Source organism: Carcharodon carcharias, chromosome 11 (genome assembly GCF_017639515.1).
Source record: "Carcharodon carcharias isolate sCarCar2 chromosome 11, sCarCar2.pri, whole genome shotgun sequence".
NCBI lineage: Eukaryota > Metazoa > Chordata > Chondrichthyes > Lamniformes > Lamnidae > Carcharodon > Carcharodon carcharias.
The window spans coordinates 30,492,322-30,510,665 of NC_054477.1; the positions used below are offsets into that span (position 1 = coordinate 30,492,322).

General features: G+C 38.5%; 1 protein-coding gene across 2 annotated transcripts in view; it reads right to left on the bottom strand.

The window, feature by feature from the left end:
- Nucleotides 1-1,392: 1,392 nt before the first annotated feature.
- LOC121284130 (proteasomal ATPase-associated factor 1-like) overlaps nt 1,393-18,344 on the bottom strand; it is a 29,376-nt gene continuing 12,424 nt past the window's right edge. For both annotated transcript variants that reach the window (XM_041199282.1, XM_041199283.1), the window contains 10 exons: nt 15,532-15,635; nt 15,338-15,427; nt 13,846-13,944; nt 12,965-13,115; nt 11,646-11,840; nt 8,339-8,430; nt 6,344-6,459; nt 4,381-4,463; nt 3,042-3,124; nt 1,393-2,435 (listed from right to left, as the gene is read on the bottom strand). In XM_041199282.1, coding sequence (XP_041055216.1) covers nt 2,358-2,435; nt 3,042-3,124; nt 4,381-4,463; nt 6,344-6,459; nt 8,339-8,430; nt 11,646-11,840; nt 12,965-13,115; nt 13,846-13,944; nt 15,338-15,427; nt 15,532-15,635 — 1,091 coding nt within the window. In that variant the 3' untranslated portion in view covers nt 1,393-2,357. The remainder of the gene's footprint in view (nt 2,436-3,041; nt 3,125-4,380; nt 4,464-6,343; nt 6,460-8,338; nt 8,431-11,645; nt 11,841-12,964; nt 13,116-13,845; nt 13,945-15,337; nt 15,428-15,531; nt 15,636-18,344) is intronic.

Below are 18,344 nucleotides of genomic sequence, written 5' to 3' on the forward strand. Positions count from 1 at the left end.
GATAAGAAAAGCATTTTTATGATAAAGGCCTTGAATTCTTTTGTTTACATGTTCAAACCCATATCAAAGCAATCATGGCACAAAACTATGTCAAAAATGAGGTTGTAAACTGCAAAATTACTCTGCTTGTAACACTTTAGTTTGGTCTCACAATGTTGTTTATATCATAGTTAAGTATTGTATTGCTATTTGTCATACTTTCTTTCATATTAATTTGGTCTGAAATATATGATCTGTAGTGTGGTACTTTTCTACCTTTAGGAATAGACTAGAGCTATTTTCAGTATAACCCGATGGTAAAAGGATATTTGTTAGATCAGAGATACGCCACATCCCATTCACCACATTCATAAAATTAAGTTTCAATTCACTGGAGGCATAGGTCAACATACGGAAATTGCATTCTTGCCACAAGCACAAGTAGCATTTAGAGTTGGTTCAAATTGTAACAAGTACTCTTGATGTTTCTCTTTCTCCTCCCCAACCAAATTTTCTCTTCGTTCTGAGATGGTATCTTTTTTCTTTGGTTGAGTGAATGAGTGATTTCCACATCCACCAACTAGCAAATGTACATGTTTTACTCTAGATCAACCACCAGGACAATGCTGAATCATAGGCCCCATTAAAATAAAGTTAAGTCACTCAGGATACAGGTAACTCCTGAGGCTCAAACTGATGGATCTTCAGTGAGGTTAGAGATTTGATTTTTTTTAAAAATTGTCAAGGAGTATTTTGATAAATATATTTTTGTTTACAAGGACAGTGAGATGTATGACTATTTTTACACTTTCTTTGCTAGGTATTAGATATGCCAGACAGAATGAGATGTTGGAATAAAAGTGATGTAATATAGCACAAGAACTATGTAACATACATTATAGATGGGCCTCAACTGCTATGGTGGAAAAGCATATGAATTTGATAGTTAACTATTGAAATTATCCAGTCAACTAAAGGACACTGTCCACAGGACTAATGAAGGTCTTGCACACATTTTCATAGTCTTTATATTTGTAATCAAATTAGACTGAAATTCATCGGTGACAATAAAATTGCCATAGAATGAGCAATTCTTGACAATTTCCCTTCAAAAGAGCATTAAGGAGAGATTAGGGAGCAGGAAGAATAATTTCAAGACTGAAGAAAAAACTGAATTGGACCTGCTTCTGATGGAGAGAAGATTGAGGGGGATAAATAATCTAGGTCTTCAAAATGGTCAAAAAAATGTATTACATGATAAACAAATATTTTTAGTCCACTACATAAGCACTGCCTGCTAAATACTTAACTTGTTGTCAGACGGCAAACCTCACTCACTCCCCAAATCTCAATTCTCTTTAGGTTCAATACAAATGGTGTTCCATATTTCTTCAAAATTCAAACATTGAGATATATACACAAACAAATTTATTTAGAGTCACACTTAGCAGAAAGGTGATTTTCAAAGGTTCAATATAATTATTACTTGTGGTAGGTAGTTATTTGGTACAAAGTGTGCAGCCCATGTTACAAGATATTTGGTCTATATACAAATCTATATACTCTTTGGTGTAACACAAGCTTCTGTTGCTTGCATTGCATGTCCAAGACAAGGCTTCACAGCTGCCCATCAAAAAAACCATATTTCATATCCAATCCCCAGCTAGGACAAGGTGATTTGGGAATTTCTTGGTTATCAGCAAATGATGAAAGATACACAAGACATTATTACAAGTGGAAAAATAAAAAGATTGACAAGTGTATTAAAGCAACATTGATTCCTAGTTGACTTAAATTTGCAATATGGCGATAAGTATCTATACTTTGTTTTAAAAAAGCCAAAACAGAACTGTAGAACAGCATTTATTTTCTCAGTATTGACCGTTCAATTCATTGGACTAAACTTTATTGTTTTCACACAGAATTTAAAAGAATAGAGAAACACATTCCATCAAAAAGCAGAATATTGCAGATGCTGGGAATCTGAAATAAAAGCAGAACATGCTGGAAATACTCAGGTCAGATTGCATCTGGGGAGGGAGAAACTGATCTAACATTTAAACATTAACTGTTTCTCTCTCCACAGATGGTGCCTGACCTGCTGAGTTTGTGATTTTTAACTATAAAAAACATTCATAACAACCAATACAATGTAATTATTACAAAAACACTACTTCATTTACTTTTTTTGTGGAATTCATCCTCTTGTACATGTTGACAATTCTAATACAAGTGGCAAAATAACGCCCAGAAACTACAAAATGGCCTGTCGTCCCAAGCTTCTGAATGGTGTTGTTTTGTAGTTATAATAATGGCAATTGAATGTGAGGCTGCAGTTCTTATCTGAAATGCTCTCCTCATGAACAATGCAATTGTGTTCAGAAATTCAGCAGCTGGTACTTCCTCACAATGCTATCTCTGGAGCATGTGTAGGCAAACTTCTCCCACAAAACTACCTGAAATGCAATATGTGTAGAAAGATAAGTAAATCAAACAATGGGAAGAGATCTGTCAAAAAGTATTGTAATACCTAAAGTGATGAATAACTAATACGCCCATTAATTCTTGTGGGGACTGATATCAGGAGCAAAAACAGTTTTGCAGAGCACACAAGTGCTGTTATTAAATATATTCTACAACAATTTTAACTTTCCCAACAATAATTCCATTACAACATTTAGTTGATCATTTTAACTCAAAAATAATGACCTTGGCATCCAATTCTTCAGAATTAAAAACAAATGCATGTAAAAAAAAATTAAAAGGCACAAACTCATGTTCCATCACCCCAGGACTCAATGAAACTCCAACTTCACATACTAATTACCCTCAATTTTAAAAAGAAAATTTCCGTACTACAAGAACTTCTGAGGATATTTGTCTTTCTGAACATTGGATATAAAATTATAAAATGCATCATTGATAATGTGCAGATTTGATTTTCTAAACACAGTCAAAAGTTGAAAAATCTAGCTCATAGCAAAATTAATTTTTTATTATGCTCATGCTTGAAACAACCAAACATAACTGATAGAAATATGAGCCATCATTGTTTTACATACCTTGTAAATGGGGTCACAGTCAGGCCCTGTAAATTCAATGACATAATCCTGATCCTGTTGAATAATATAACAACTTCCATCACCTGAAACAATAAGATAGTTACAAAATGAGATAGATTTGAATGTTTGGTTGCAGGTCACATCTGCTACACTTTCAGCTAATTTGACTCTGCTCCAATAAACAAGCCACATTACTGCATATGATCTATTAACTCCTTGTTAATATGAGAATTTGTTTTTCCACCTTAGTTTCCTCCCCACTTCTTCTGAAGATGCTAATTCTTGTTGGGGACAAAGATCCATCAGTGCTAGAAATGGTTCAGTGCTTTACATAAGCAGTCATCGTTTATGTACAAGCCTAGGTGCTAAGTGTCAGCAAGCTAATTAACTGGAGGGGCATTACACACCTATTCCTGTTCCCACAAGACATCCACCTTTCACCAAGAGTCAATGTGATCAGAAACATGACTCCTGGATGATTGCTCTTGTTTATTTTTTGTTTCCATAGTCTTCTTTATGTTTTCCCAGGCAGTTGAATGCATGGCATCCAACTGAAAGATCTATGGTCAACATGCTTCCTTCCTTGGGATGAATTTGGTCAGGTTTTCAGCTGAACTACTCAAATAATCCAAAATATTAGGTTTGCAGGTGCCGAAGCAAGCAGTTCTCAAACTCAAACTCTGCCTCCTGTCTGTCACAGGCCAGAGATTGGGAGGAGTAAGGTCAAGGAGGACTATGAAAACAAAAATGGGAATTTAAAAATCAAGGCATTGTTTGACCAGAGTTAATGTAGATCAACAAGCACACAGGTGATGAGTGAATAGAACTTGGTGCAAGTAAGGACACGGGCAGCAGTTTTGCATGACCTCAAATATACAAAAGGAGAAAAGCCAGGAGAGAAAAAAAAAATGGAGAAGGCTTGAACAGAAAATGATTGGAATCTGATCTCATTCTGTGTGTCTATGATCATTTGCAGAGAGTTTATTTGCGCTCAGCTACCTTCAGATTGGGAGAGTTTCTAGACTGCCAAGAGAAATCAAGTACTTCACTTGAGAGGAGTACACCACAAGGTGGAGATATAATGTAGACGCAGAGTGTTCAAATTATATTCCATAGGAGGTTATGGAGGAGGCTTCCATACTTAAAGCATTAACCTATTTTCCCCCTTTTCAGAGGCTAAAGCACTTGCTATGTATTTTCAGCCCTTTGTTTACTATTTTTCAGTATTTGAATCTAATATATTTCTAACATGATCATATTTTAGAACAATTTTTTCCCTGTAATATGTGTATGCATGTGTAAAGAATACATGTAAATAGAGGAACAAATGTTATCTTACCATGGCTAGCCATAAAGCCTTCTCTACAAGGCAACAAAGAAAGCACTGGTGCACCTGATCGATGGATAAGCTGTAGTGGAGCTCTGCAAAAAACAAAATAAATTGAGTTTGTTCCTACCATCGACCACACTTGCAGGAGATTGTGGCACATTTGCTCCTCTCCAGTAAGCACTATTTTCTATCTAATGTAAAGTTTTGAAATTCAATTCCTGACCATGCAACTCTCCTTCTGACCCTCACATTAGTTCATGGTTTCCTTTCCTCACAAACTGTTCCCCTCCCCATAAAAATTGGTATAGGTACATTTCCTCTCCAAGGCCCTTCTCCCAGCACCATACCCACCTCTACTGAACTTCACAGGACGGCTCTCATCTTTCTCACAGCACCATAACAATCCTAACCAAAAAACATGAATGACCTCTCCTACAACTGTGATCTGGAGCTATATTCCTTCTCTTTGCAGTGTCTCATACAGTTGACCACTCTATCCTCCTTCAATGTTTCTGTTGTCCAGTCCAGTCCGGGACTTGCATGATTTCATTCACACCCATCTGGGTGCATCTCCAGCAATCGTTTTTCTGCTCTCCTTCACAGTTATCCAAGGATCTATTCTCTACACTCTTCATCTACACGTTGTCTTGCAGCAGCATCATCTGCAGGTTCGCAGTCAGCTTTCATGTGTATGCTGATGACATGCTACTCTTCAGCATCCCTCTCGATTCAAGAAAGATCTAATTATTGTCAGACACCAAGTTCTGGATTAGTCACAATGTCCTCCCGCTCAACTGATTTATTGCCCATAAATCTTATGGTCACCCGATGTCCTTCCAAATGCCTCCAGCATCAATGTATCATCCCTCCCTTGACCCCACAGTCAGTAGCAGAGCATTCAGTGACTTCAGTGTTATTCTTTGTAACTCCCTATAACTCCCTATCTGAACCTCTCTGAATCTTTAAAACTCACGCACGTATCTTTGGCCAAGCTAATCTCCCTTCTGGTTCAGCATCCTTTCTCCTTACTTCTGTTTGGAATATTTTTGTGTGATAAGGATGTCCTATAAATGCAGGCTGTTATTGTTGCAAATAATTCTGTTAAAAATAGATTACGAGTGATTTGTTGTGGTGGAACATCTTCTACAAAGCCTGTCAATTTTCATATTTAACAGGTTTAATGATTTGCTGCCCAAATACTGTAATTTACAATAAAAAGACCCAGAGGCAATGAAAGTACACGCACCACATTGAGATGATCTGACCAATGACAAGCCATTTCCCAATGCATGAGAGAACAGCTGAGGTTTATTGACAGAAAACATGAATGGAACCTCATTAGAAATTAACTCTCTCCCAAAGGAATTTTCCCTAATTCCCCATCTGATTTATTCTGCGTAAAGAATCAAATTTAAGGAAGTTTGCTTTCTTTTTTAAATTAAAAAAATTCATTGATTTACAGAGGATGACAAAACTATTTTTCTCCATAAAATAGAGAAGTGCAAGTTTACACTAATTAATTATAAAGAATTATGAAGTATTTACACCACAGACCATTTGGCCCAACATCTTTATGCTCCACACAAAGCCTCCTGCCACCTTTCATCTAACACCAACAAATCCTTGTAGTCCTTTCTCACCTCATGCTAATCTAGCTTCCCCTTGAATAACTATGCTGACTGCCTTAACTATTCCCTGTGATGAGTTCCACGTTTTTTTTTGCAGTCCTCTTCTGTATCTCTTCCGTATCTTCCGCATCTTCTCTTCCGTATTATTGAAATTGTTCTTCCAATTCCCAAGTCCAAATCCAAATCATATATGCAAAAAGTGAACAACAATGATTCTAGCACAGATCCTTGTGGAATACCATTTCCCACCATTAATCAATTACAAAATCCTTTAGAAGTGCTGTAAAAGTGGTACAACACAATCACTAAAAAGGGAACATCCAGGCTAAACACAGCATACTTACTTTGTGTTTCGAACATCCAGCTGATAAATGTTACCATCCTGTGTTCCTGCAAGGATATATGTACTTGAAAGAAACGTACAACAGTTGAAAGCATCAGATCCCTCAAATGTAAATATCTGAAAATTCACAACACAGAAATATGTCAGATTTGTGTGCATTCTTTTACATGGAAAATGTTAGGACTTTTTGGAATTTGCTGCCATTTTTCTATTTAAAAAGATGTCAGGAGAGGAGACATTATGGTAGCACTTCAGTTCGCTTGAAGCAAAGCTAATTTCAACCTTCAAAGAATGCCTCATGATACACCTGATATCTTTGTTTTATCAGCTCCCTTTTGCAAAAGTCATTTTTAAGCCCTCCCACATTTCCTGACCAAGAGGACTGTTTAGAGACAAGCAAAGCTTTGTAGCTCAAGTTACCTAGCAAATTTAATTTCCCTTAGGAAACAATAACCCTTTTGCGAACAATTCAAGACAAAATCCACCAGATTAAACTATATTAAACAACAACACAAATCGGCACCAGGCATTCATATCTGAGCATGTGCATTGCGGTGGTTTGTGGCAATATGATGTAAATATTAATTTACATTAGAAAATATCTTGTGGAAACTTAATTCTTAATGTAAAACAATTTTTAAACCATAAATATATAATAGTTTCAAGTTTCAATATTACAGAATAGAGGAAAAAGGGTTTTTATTATTGCACAGACTGTGTCTGTATAATACTTCAGTAGATATACGTTAGGAATTATAATCACAAACTCTTTGTTCCATATCCCTCACTGGAATGTTTTTGTTCATTGCATAATGTAGTTTATTTTTTTATATAAAGTATATCATACTTGTATTGGTTGCTGCTCATTCACAAAATCACAAACTAATTCAGCACAGAGGAGGCCATTTGTGCTGGCTCCTTGAAAAGCCTATCCAATTTATCCCATTGTCCACCCTTTTCCCTCACAGCCCTACAACTGTTTCCCCTTTAAGTACTTATCTGATTTTCTTTTGAAAATCATCAGTGAATCTGTTTCTACCACCCTTTCAGACACTGCATTCCTGATCATAACTCATTGGATTCAAAAAAATTCTCAATTCTGGTTCTTTTGCCAATTGCCTTAAATCTATGACTTCCAGCAACTGACCCTTCTGTCGCTATAAATAGTTTCTCCTCATTTTCTCTATCAAAATTCTTCATGATTTTCAATGCCTTAATCTTCTCTGATCCAAGAACAATCCCAGCTTCTCCAATCTTTCCACATAAGTTTTGCATCCTTGTACCATTCCAGTTAATCAACCCTGCACTGCTCTAAAGCTTTGACATCTTCCAAAAGTGTGGCGCAAAAATTGATCATTCTGCTCCAGCTGTGACCTAACCAGTGAATTAACAAAGGTGTAGCTTAACTTCCTTGCTTCTGCACTCTTCACCTCTGTTTATAAAGTCTCAATCAGGTTACTTCAGGAGTGGTTTCAGTATCTCGCTACTTCCAATCATCCTGTTAATAACTAGGATCCAGACTTCCTTACTTACCCATATGCTTTTAATTATATAACTGTACCTCATCTTCTGGTGAGATTTTTGGCGTTCTTGGTTTTACCCTAATTGGGTGCTTGATTTGGAAATAAATATGAAAACCCTTAAATTAGAAAAGGTAAACTGTCTCTTCAATAATTCAAAAAGCTGAAAACATTCTGCCTAATCAAATACTTACCCCTCAAACAACGTCACTAAACGGATCATCCGGTTATCTCATTTTGCTACCTTGTTGTGTGCAAATTGGTGCCATGTTTCCTACATTACAATTGTAACTACACTTCAAAAATACTCAATGGGTTGTAAAGTACTTTGGTATGACCGGATATCTCAAAAACTACTATATATTCAAGCTTTTATTTTATTACTGTATACACAATCTGAATCAATGTTAGCAGGTTAACATACAAGGTTAGCGGGCAACAACCACACAAGCTTCCAAACAATAAACAGCACTTACTGGTTGCCTACTGAGCAATCCAATGCTTTGCAGTTTTCTGTCTTCACGGGCTAAAAGTAACAATTTTCCCTCAGTCCCTATTTCACGTTCACCTGGTAAACACATTATTGATTAATTTAAAACTAATTATGTGAAAGGAATAATATTTCTAACATCAATTAGGTCAATTATATAGATGTGTATATCATTTTGAAGTCCTCAGCATTTTTTTTGAAAGTCATCATTTACTATTCAGCAAATACCACATTGACCACATTATACATTACACAGTTTTCATCTGCCATTTTCCATCTTCACAATGTCATACAAAGTAAGAAATAACATACATAACATAGCATAAAAACATAAGAAATAGCAGTAAACCACTCAATTGGTAGATCTTGCCCTGCCATTCATTTCGATCATGGCTGATGTTTGGCATCAACTCCACTTTCCTGTCAGCTCCCCAGATCCCTTGATTCTAAGATACCAAAAATCTATCGATCTCAATCTTAAATATGCTCAATGATAGAGTATCCAAAACCTAATGGGGTACAGAATTCCAAAGATTCACAACTTTGAGTGAAGAAAATTCTCATTTCAGTCCTAAATGACCAACCTAAACCCTGAGGACCCCGTGTTCTAGATTCCCCCGTCAGGGGAAACAACCTCTGTGTCTATCCTGTCAAGCCCCTTCAGAATGTTTAATGTTTCAATGAAACATACGAAATACAACAAAATTCTTCTAGAAAAAACACAAAAGCAGCATAACGTAGGAAACATCTGCCAGAAATGTCCCCAAAATAGACTTGCCCTTCTACTAGAGTCTAAGGTTTGGGTTGCAAATTTTACCTGGAGCTGGGTATTAGATTTTTGAATTGCTGTTGACAAATCCTGTGTTTGTGTATGAAAGATGCATCATGAGAGTTTTCACTATTCCACTGTGGAACTGCATACGTGCAACCTACAAATCTCAGTAAAGCTCATGACTTTTTAAAAAGCTGACACAGCTGCATAAATAGGCTTAACAAATCAAAAACTCATACAACAGCAAAACAGCCCTGAGTAAAGGCCTACAATCAGGGCCATTGCTTCGAGGTGACAGAATAAATTAAGTCCGTTTTTATTACATTGGATTTCAGGATTTTTATTAGTGTTGAGGGATTACATTCTGCAACTCAAGTTTTTTTTGTGCACTGAACAGCCCGGCTCTCTCTATTTATGTGCTTCCAGGGCTAATAGTTCTGATTGCTGTCTGTTATTCGGTGGCAGGAGCTCATGTTCCTGCAAGAGTTCTCACCTCCAATATACAGACTCCAATCAGGGCTATCAGCACACCAAATGCATGAAGATGAGCACCAGGGCCTCAAGGTGCATCAACCTTCCAGATTCAGAAAATCAGATGGGGGCAGGATTGTTTGGGGTGGGGGAGCGGGGGGGGTTGCGTGGTGATGGCAGCGTTGGTGGTTCGTGGACTGTCTGTGGAAATAAGAGCACAATGTAGCAGAAGCAGCTAACTTTAAAACAACTTTTTTATTAGGGCTGTTTTATTCAAAAAAGGACATTACTATGTGTTTTTAAATCAAATTCAGAGTTGCAGAACCCACATTAACCCTAGCTGGAGGATCAATTTTGAGACAGAACCAGAAGCAAAGACAGACATAACAATCTGCTATCCCAACTGTAGGCCTACATTTTTACCTAAAAAGGCAGACTAACAGCACAGACTGAAAATGATCCTCTCCCTCAGGAGACAGCACCAAGACAAGAGAGTTCAATCACTACCACAAGACTTTCCAGTGCATCTCCTTACCAACTGTGGCAACCGAGTAGGGAGATACACAAGACTTTTGCTTGAGGCAATATGTAAGATCATAAGAAATAGGAGAAGAATTTTATATTTTCTCAAGGGCAATTAGGGATGGGCAATAAATAGCCAGCAACACCCACGTACCGTGAATCAAAAAAAAAAATCACCTCTCATTCTTCTAAACTCCAATGAGTATAAGCCCAAACTTTCCTCATAAGACAACCCCTTCACCCCAGGAATCATGGCTGACTTGCAGCCACAAAACTCACCCCAGGACTTCCCCAACATTGACAGCTTTGTATACTTAACTGCATTTACTACACTGAAAATACAAGCTAATAATTAATTACAAATGGCTAATTTGAACATAGCACAAAAATATATATTTTTTAATTTGTTCACGGGATGTAGGCAGCTGGCTAAGCCAGTATTTATTGTTCATCCTGAATTGCCCTTGTTCAGGGGGCATTTAAGAGTCAACCACATTGCTGTAGGTCTGGAGGTACATGTAGGTCAGATCAGGTAAGGATGACGGATTTCCTTCCCTAAAGGAATTTACAACTTAAACAAATACTGAAAACCCACTAGTAGGTATGATAAAAGGTGTGTAGTCAAATTTCCAACTCATTTTTCATAACTTCCGTGGAAACCCTGGAAGAGTGGCAACATTTTGTGAGCAATGAACTACAACAACTTGCACTTGTATTTTCAAGTAGAAAAATATCCCAGTGGTGCTTCAGAGATAAAATCAGAAATAAATGGATAGTGGACCAAAGGGAGGGCCTTCAAAGATGAGATGGGGGGGAAAAAGAGGCAAAGGCACGTAAGCACAGAATTTCAAGGGGTAGCGCCTAGACAGCTGAAGGTATGGCTACCAATTACTAGTGTAAACCTTAGTCTAAACATTACTAAACCTTCCCTAACAAGTATTAACAGAAATGTTTCATAAATATTTTTTCACCTACAGCCACAGTAAACTCAACAGGGCAATTTAACTTGAATATACTTTAGATCTTGGCCTCAATTTCTCCTCAGTATCCACAAATACATCTCAGCAGGAGTCAGTGAGGAACATATTGGAAAACAGAGAAAGTGAGAGGGAGAGAAATGATCAATAAAATTATGGATTATGATTTTATTTGTTGGATTGAAAAGGAGATTGCAGTATGCTTCCTAAAGTCATATTTGATTAATCTAGCATATGAGCCTTTAAAAAAAAATGCAGGTTACAAACTTTCTCATCTCATAGTTCTCAAAATTGAGTTAACAAATACAAACTGTGCTCGGGTGTGTATTATGCTGGATAGTGAGCAGAAGCAGCATTCATAGGTGATTCTCTACTCTAACCCAGTTTTCCCACCCCAGGGTCAATTATAGCACCCCATCACCACCCCTATTGAAACTGTGTAACAGCACATGCTGGAAAATGAAACTCATATCTTTCTGGTCTGTATACTTCAAGTATTGACTGGAATAAGTTGGGGATCTTGCAACAATCTGTTTCAATAGTTTACTTACTTGGTGGTTGCTCAGGAGAACCCAAATTCACTGTGTTTTCAGCAACACCAAGTGAACAGCCATTAATGGGAGTCCCACAGTCTGCTAGAACTGCAAGGCAAGTGGACATGCCACAATCCCACAATCTTGCCGTTCCATCCCTGGAGCTTGAGATAACATTTCGTCCACGTTCTATAATTGCTGTATCAAGAATACCTTAAAAAAAAATCAATTTAAAAAAGAAAATCCAATTTTAAATAAACATCTTCCTTTAACATTAATATAGCCTACAAACAATTATTTTCAGTATTGTGTAACAGAATTTTAGCTATTTTAGTAAAGCACAACTTTAAAAGCTAAGCAAAATGAGGTCTCCTTCAATTCTGAAGTTGGAATTACATGCAGGAAGCCCTACTTTTTTGTTCATTATCATTATTTGCTGCCATTAATAAGAGAATGATTTGAGGTTGGAGGGCGGGGGGTTCCTGAAGATTAAAAATGTTAGCAGTGAACAAGTGCATGCTTCACAGGTCAAAAATAAAAAAAGTGTAACCAGAAAACTTTGGATTTAAACCAGCATAATAATCTTTGAATGTACAATACAATGCCAAAAATAATAAAAAACTTGCAACTGTCTTCTTAGAATATTGGCTTACAAAGCGTTAATGTGCCTCATTTAGCCTAACACAGGAGACTGCAGGTGCACTGTACGCTGATGTTGCTCATCGGCACATATATGGTGAGAAGAGCTCCTTGTGACGAACATGAAAAGTGACTGCATGCGTCACAGCAGAACAGCAATGATGGCTTGTACTTCTTGAATTTAATTGTTATTTTGGATTTTATCTTTCGGGCAGGAGTAATACTTATGGCTTCATGACAAGCTTTGAACAAAGACTGAATTTTTAAAAAATGAATCAATTACATCTATAAGCTGCTAGCTGTGGAGGATTTTATTTATTAAGGGTGTTTGAATTGGGACAATAACCCAATACCTCAAAGACGATTTTCAACTAGCCAGTCATAAGCCTAAGTTCTAGTTGGGTGAATTTCATCAGTCTTTGATCTGTTCCAGATTAGTTTTGAGAGAGGCATTTAGCTTCTGGAGGGCTGGAAAGAAAATCAAAGACCACTGCAGCAGGAATTGAATGTAACCTAGATAGGTTTTCAATAAACAGCTTTTATTGCTTGAAAATCTAAAATCTGTAGTAAATCTAAACTTGGTAGAAAAATCTACAATTTTTAAAATAGATATCCTTTTTCAGAATCCTTGCTAAATATAAAATAGAATACAGTTACTCTTTTCCTCTCAAAGAGACCCTGTTAATAGTTCTGTGTACCTCCTTTGTGTCCATTTAAAGTTACAGAACAATTTCCATCTTCAACGGACCATATCTTTAACTGAGCATCCATTCCACCACTGAGGACCACAATACCAGAAGGGAAGAATCTACAACAATTCACGTCGTATACGTGGCCAACCAGATCTCTCTAAAAATTAAAAATGAACAATGAATTAGATACATGAATGCTTCCAATTCACATACACACAAACATGCACACACATTGGAACGACGACCGTGTTATTTCTCAGATCAACTTCTGATGATCCTGGATAAATTGGCAATGATTATTTTATAACACTGAATCCTTTAGTATGGTTGTCACTACTGAAGTATTCAGACTGTCCAATTTGCATTGGCACCAACAACAAATGTACCAAAAACCTAACTAAATTACTTGCACAATATGGAATTAACTACATCAAAGTATAATGGGTATATCGGAAGGATTACAAGGCAGTAATCTTATCTCAAGGTTCACCAATGACAGTTATAATTGTTTAATCTGCAGTTTCCTCACTTATGTTACTGGAAACCAATGATGTTATAATGGCTTAATAATCTCCTCTGGGTACCCGCCATTGTCCACAAACTGAAAAGTGTAGGTAGAAAATTCTGTCAAACTCTCAAGTTATTCAAAACGCACAATTTGGTACGATGCTTAATGTCAAGCAGCGATTCATAATTCAAACCAGAATGCTAAGGTCACATAACCTTTCTAATGAAGCTGATCAAGGACAGGCCTTGAGATATAAAATGTTTACCACATGGTCAAGTGTTTACCAAATCTGAACAAAATTGTTTAAACAAGATTCTTTTTGTACATCTATTGTAAATTATTGACAATATTAACAGTATAAAATAAAAGACACACAAACCCTCAATTCTCCATTGTTGGCCTGCCAGATTCGCATTGTTCCATCTGTGCTGCAAGATACTCCCAGCCCTCCACCACTAGAAATATCCATGCCGGTTATCTAGAGAGGGCAAGGTTGAAAAGAGGTAACGTTCTATCTAGTACGCAATTTTATTTAGAAAGATACGTCAGGTGGAACAAAATCAGCACACCAGAATCTGTTTTCCATATGTAACTCAAAACTGTTTAAAAAGTAATTTTTTTCAAAGGTTACTAAGACTTACAAACAATTGGAGCCATGCATGAAAATGTTTTTCAGAAACAGTATGACTTCAGGAAAACACCTTCAATAGTCAATTACTTCGACTTATTACTCATGAGCACAGTCTTTTGATGAGGTGCTCAGGAGAGGCCAGGTGTTTCTGCACAGGGGAAGAAAAGTCAAAGGGACAAACGTCTGTATGTTGCTTATCTGTTCTTCATAGTGGCTGACAAAGGTTTAGTGGCAGTGGAGTAGGAGCTCAGGCTAAAACTGAGAGTTTGCAACAGCAAAAAAAAACGCATGTATCACGCTCCATCCTGTAATAAAATTCCCAATCTGGGGGAATATCAGGGTTATTAGAAATTGCAAATTAGTTTTTGGATCATGTTCACTTTGCGTAGTAATGTCGGGGTTTGGTTTCAGACCTTTGAAATAAGACAGTCCTATGAAATTATACAGCCAAGTCCTCTCTAGACTGCAATTAATATTTTGGCACTGGGAATTGACTAAAATATCAACTAAATAAACAGGAGACATTGGATAAAGCATAATATTTGTGCTACAACACCCATTGCTGAGAGTACAGTGCCATAAAAATAGCCTTTGCAGTCTTTGAAGAAAACCTAGTTTGTCAAAGACTTGAGGCAGATATGTTGTTAATCAAAATAAATCCTCTTGTTTTATGCAAAAGAACTACTTCTTAGGAAAAGGGAGGCAAACATGGGACATGAATTTCCCAACAGGGGGCTCAGCAAAAAGCTGTTTGGATGCCAAAGGCATAACAGATAAAAGGACCACAAAGTAATATTCTTTGCAGTTAAATGTACTCATGCTGGAATATTATTCTTAAAAATAACATTACACCAATTAATAAAATGTTACTAGGTCCATTAAGAATCTTATTCTACATAACTCCTGCTGCCTTAGAGCTCCAAGTCTTGAAAAAGTCTTGAAAAAATTCACAACCAGCGCTAACACTCGATTAATGGGAGCTGGAAGCAGAACTGAGAGAACAAGGGGGTTTTTACCTTAAGGTTAATATTTAATTATAATGTGCTTTTGTGCTGCATTGCCATCATAGGCTAATCACAGGAAATCTATAATAGATGTCTCCAAATGTAGAATTTTCCAAATTAATCACAAGAGACCCAATGTAAAGTTGATTTCACAGCTAATGACTGTACTTACTCTAAGAACAGTGACAACATCCTTCAGTTTACACAAAAACAATTTCAAGAAAATAAGGACTTACACTTTTATTGTGTATTCTAGAAAAGGTTGTGTAAGGCATGAGAAATTTTGAGGCTGCATTTCCATCAGGGCAGGAAATTAAAATACTTTTCTGAAAAGGAAAAAAAGCCTTTAAAAATTGAATGCCACATTGTTTTAAGCACTGCATTTTGAGGGATGGTAATAAGGAGGAAAATAATAGGAGGGAGATCTCACCTTTGTAATCTCAGTCACTTCAAATCCTTCTGAAGCTGTGACCACTGGGACACCATCTTTACCAACCCCTTGACACTTTATACAGCCATATAAAGTAGCTGTTCCTAAATTAGAAATGGACATTAGATTGTGTTGTCCTCAATTATAATCACATCATTTATTCATCATTTGTGAGATGTCAACCACAAATAAATAACCTCTTCTAAAATCTGTCTTTCAGATGGGTTGTCACTGATGCCCCATCTAACCTCTGGTGGGCCCAAAAGATCCCATTACATGAATTTTGTAGAGCAGGGAAGTTCTCCTTGGTGCCCTGGTCAATATTTATTCCTCATCCAACCTCACTAAATACAGATTACCTGGTTATCACATTGCTGTTTATGGGGCCTCACTGTATGCAAATTGGCTGCCACTTTTCTTACAACGGTGATTAAACTTCTAATAAAAAAGTACTTCACTGACTGTGAAATGCTTTTTGACATCCAGAGGTGGTGAAAGATGTTATATAAAAATTATCATTCTTTTGTAAGGCTATGTTGCAAAGATCAAAAATTATGGCACCAATTTGCAGATAACTTCAGGTAATGTACTCTGTTGAAATTAAACCACTGCAGATTCAATACCAGAATTGCGGCTGGCTAAAGCCAGTCACTGCAAAACTCACTCAGAAAGCTGCCTTTAGAATTTAAATTCTACTGTACAGTTTGCTGCTTATGCAGGCCATTCTAAAATGAAGACGACATATATTTCAAAGACTCTTGAGCTCTGATTTAACAAACATATATTAACAAACAAAACATTTAACAACAAAGATATATCCCAGAGAGGAAGGAAGATTGTAGGAAGGGGGTAAACCAACCATGGTTAACCAAGCAAGTTAAGGATAGGGTGACAAGCGTGGTGCTGTTGTTGTCTGGCGCACTGACCTCTACCTCGCGGAGGCTGAGCGTCAACTCGCAGACACTTCCTCCTACCTCTCCCTGGACCATGACCCCACCACTGAATATCAAGCCATTGTTTCCAGGACTGTCACTGACCTCATCTCCTCTGGGGATCTCCCTCCCACAGCTTCCAACCTGATAGTCGCCCGACCTCGGACGGCCCGCTTCTATCTCCTACCCAAAATCCACAAATAGAACTGCCCCGGTAGACCGATCGTCTCAGCTTGCTCCTGCCCCACAGAACTCATTTCTCGTTATCTTGACTCCCTTCTCTCTCCCCTTGTCCAGTTCCTTCCCACCTACATCCGTGATTCCTCTGACACCTTACGTCACATCAACAATTTCCAGTTCCCTGGCCCCAACCGCTTCCTCTTCACCATGGACGTCCAATCCCTCTACACCTCCATTCCCCACCAGGATGGTCTGAGGGCCCTTAGCTTCTTCCTCGAACAGAGGCCCGAACAATCCCCATCCACCACTACTCTCCTCCGTCTGGCTGAACTTGTTCTCACGCTGAACAATTTCTCCTTCAACTCCTCTCACTTCCTCCAAATAAAAGGTGTGGCTATGGGTACCCGCATGGGTCCCAGCTATGCCTGTCTCTTTATGGGGTATGTGGAACATTCCTTGTTCCAGTCCTACTCCGGCCCCCTTCCACAACTCTTTCTCCAGTACATCGATGATTACTTCGGTGCCGCTTCAGGCTCTCGTCGGGACTTGGAAAAATTTATTAATTTTGCTTCCAATCTCCACCCCTCCATCATTTTCACGTGGTCCATCTCTGAGACTTCCCTTCCCTTCCTTGACCTCTCTGTCTCAATCTCTGGTGATAGACTGTCCACCAATATCCATTACAAACCCACCGACTCCCACAGCTATCTCGACTACAGCTCCTCACACCCCGCTTCCTGTAAGGACTCCATCCCATTCTCTCAGTTCCTTCGCTTCTGTCGCATCTGTTCCGATGATGCTACCTTCAAAAACAGTTCCTCTGACATGTCCTCCTTCTTCCTTAACCGAGGTTTTCCACCCACGGTCGTTGACAGGGCCCTCAACCGTGTCTGGCCCATCTCCCGCGCATCCGTCCTCACACCTTCTCCTCCCTCTCAGAAACATGATAGGGTCCCCCTTGTCCTCACTTATCACCCCACCAGCCTCCGCATTCAAAGGATCATCCTCCGCCGTTTCCGCCAACTCCAGCATGATGCCACCACCAAACACATCTTCCCTTCACTCCCCTATCGGCATTCCGTAGGGATCGCTCCCTCCGGGACACCTTGGTCCACTCCTCCATCACCCCCTACTCCTCAACCCCCTCCTATGGCACCACCCCATGCCCACGCAAAAGATGCAACACCTGCCCCTTCACTTCCTCTCTGCTCGCCTTCCAAGGACCCAAACACTCCTTTCAAGTGAAGCAGCATTTCACTTGCATTTCCCCCAACTTAGTCTACTGCATTCGTTGCTCCCAATGTGGTCTCCTCTACATTGGAGAGACCAAACGTAAACTGGGCGACCGCTTTGCAGAACACCTGCGGTCTGTCCGCAAGAATGACCCAAACCTCCCTGTCGCTTGCCATTTTAACACTGCACCCTGCTCTCTTGCCCACATGTCTGTCCTTGGCTTGCTGCATTGTTCCAGTGAAGCCCAACGCAAACTGGAGGAACACCACCTCATCTTCCGACTAGGCACTTTACAGCCTTCCGGACTGAATACTGAATTCAACAACTTTAGGTCGTGAGCTCCCTCCCCCATCCCCACCCCCTTTCTGTTTCCCCCTTCCTTTTTTTTCCCAATAAATTATAAAGATTTTCCTTTTCCCACCTATTTCCATTATTTTTTTAAAAAAGAAACACCCCCACTAGAGCTAT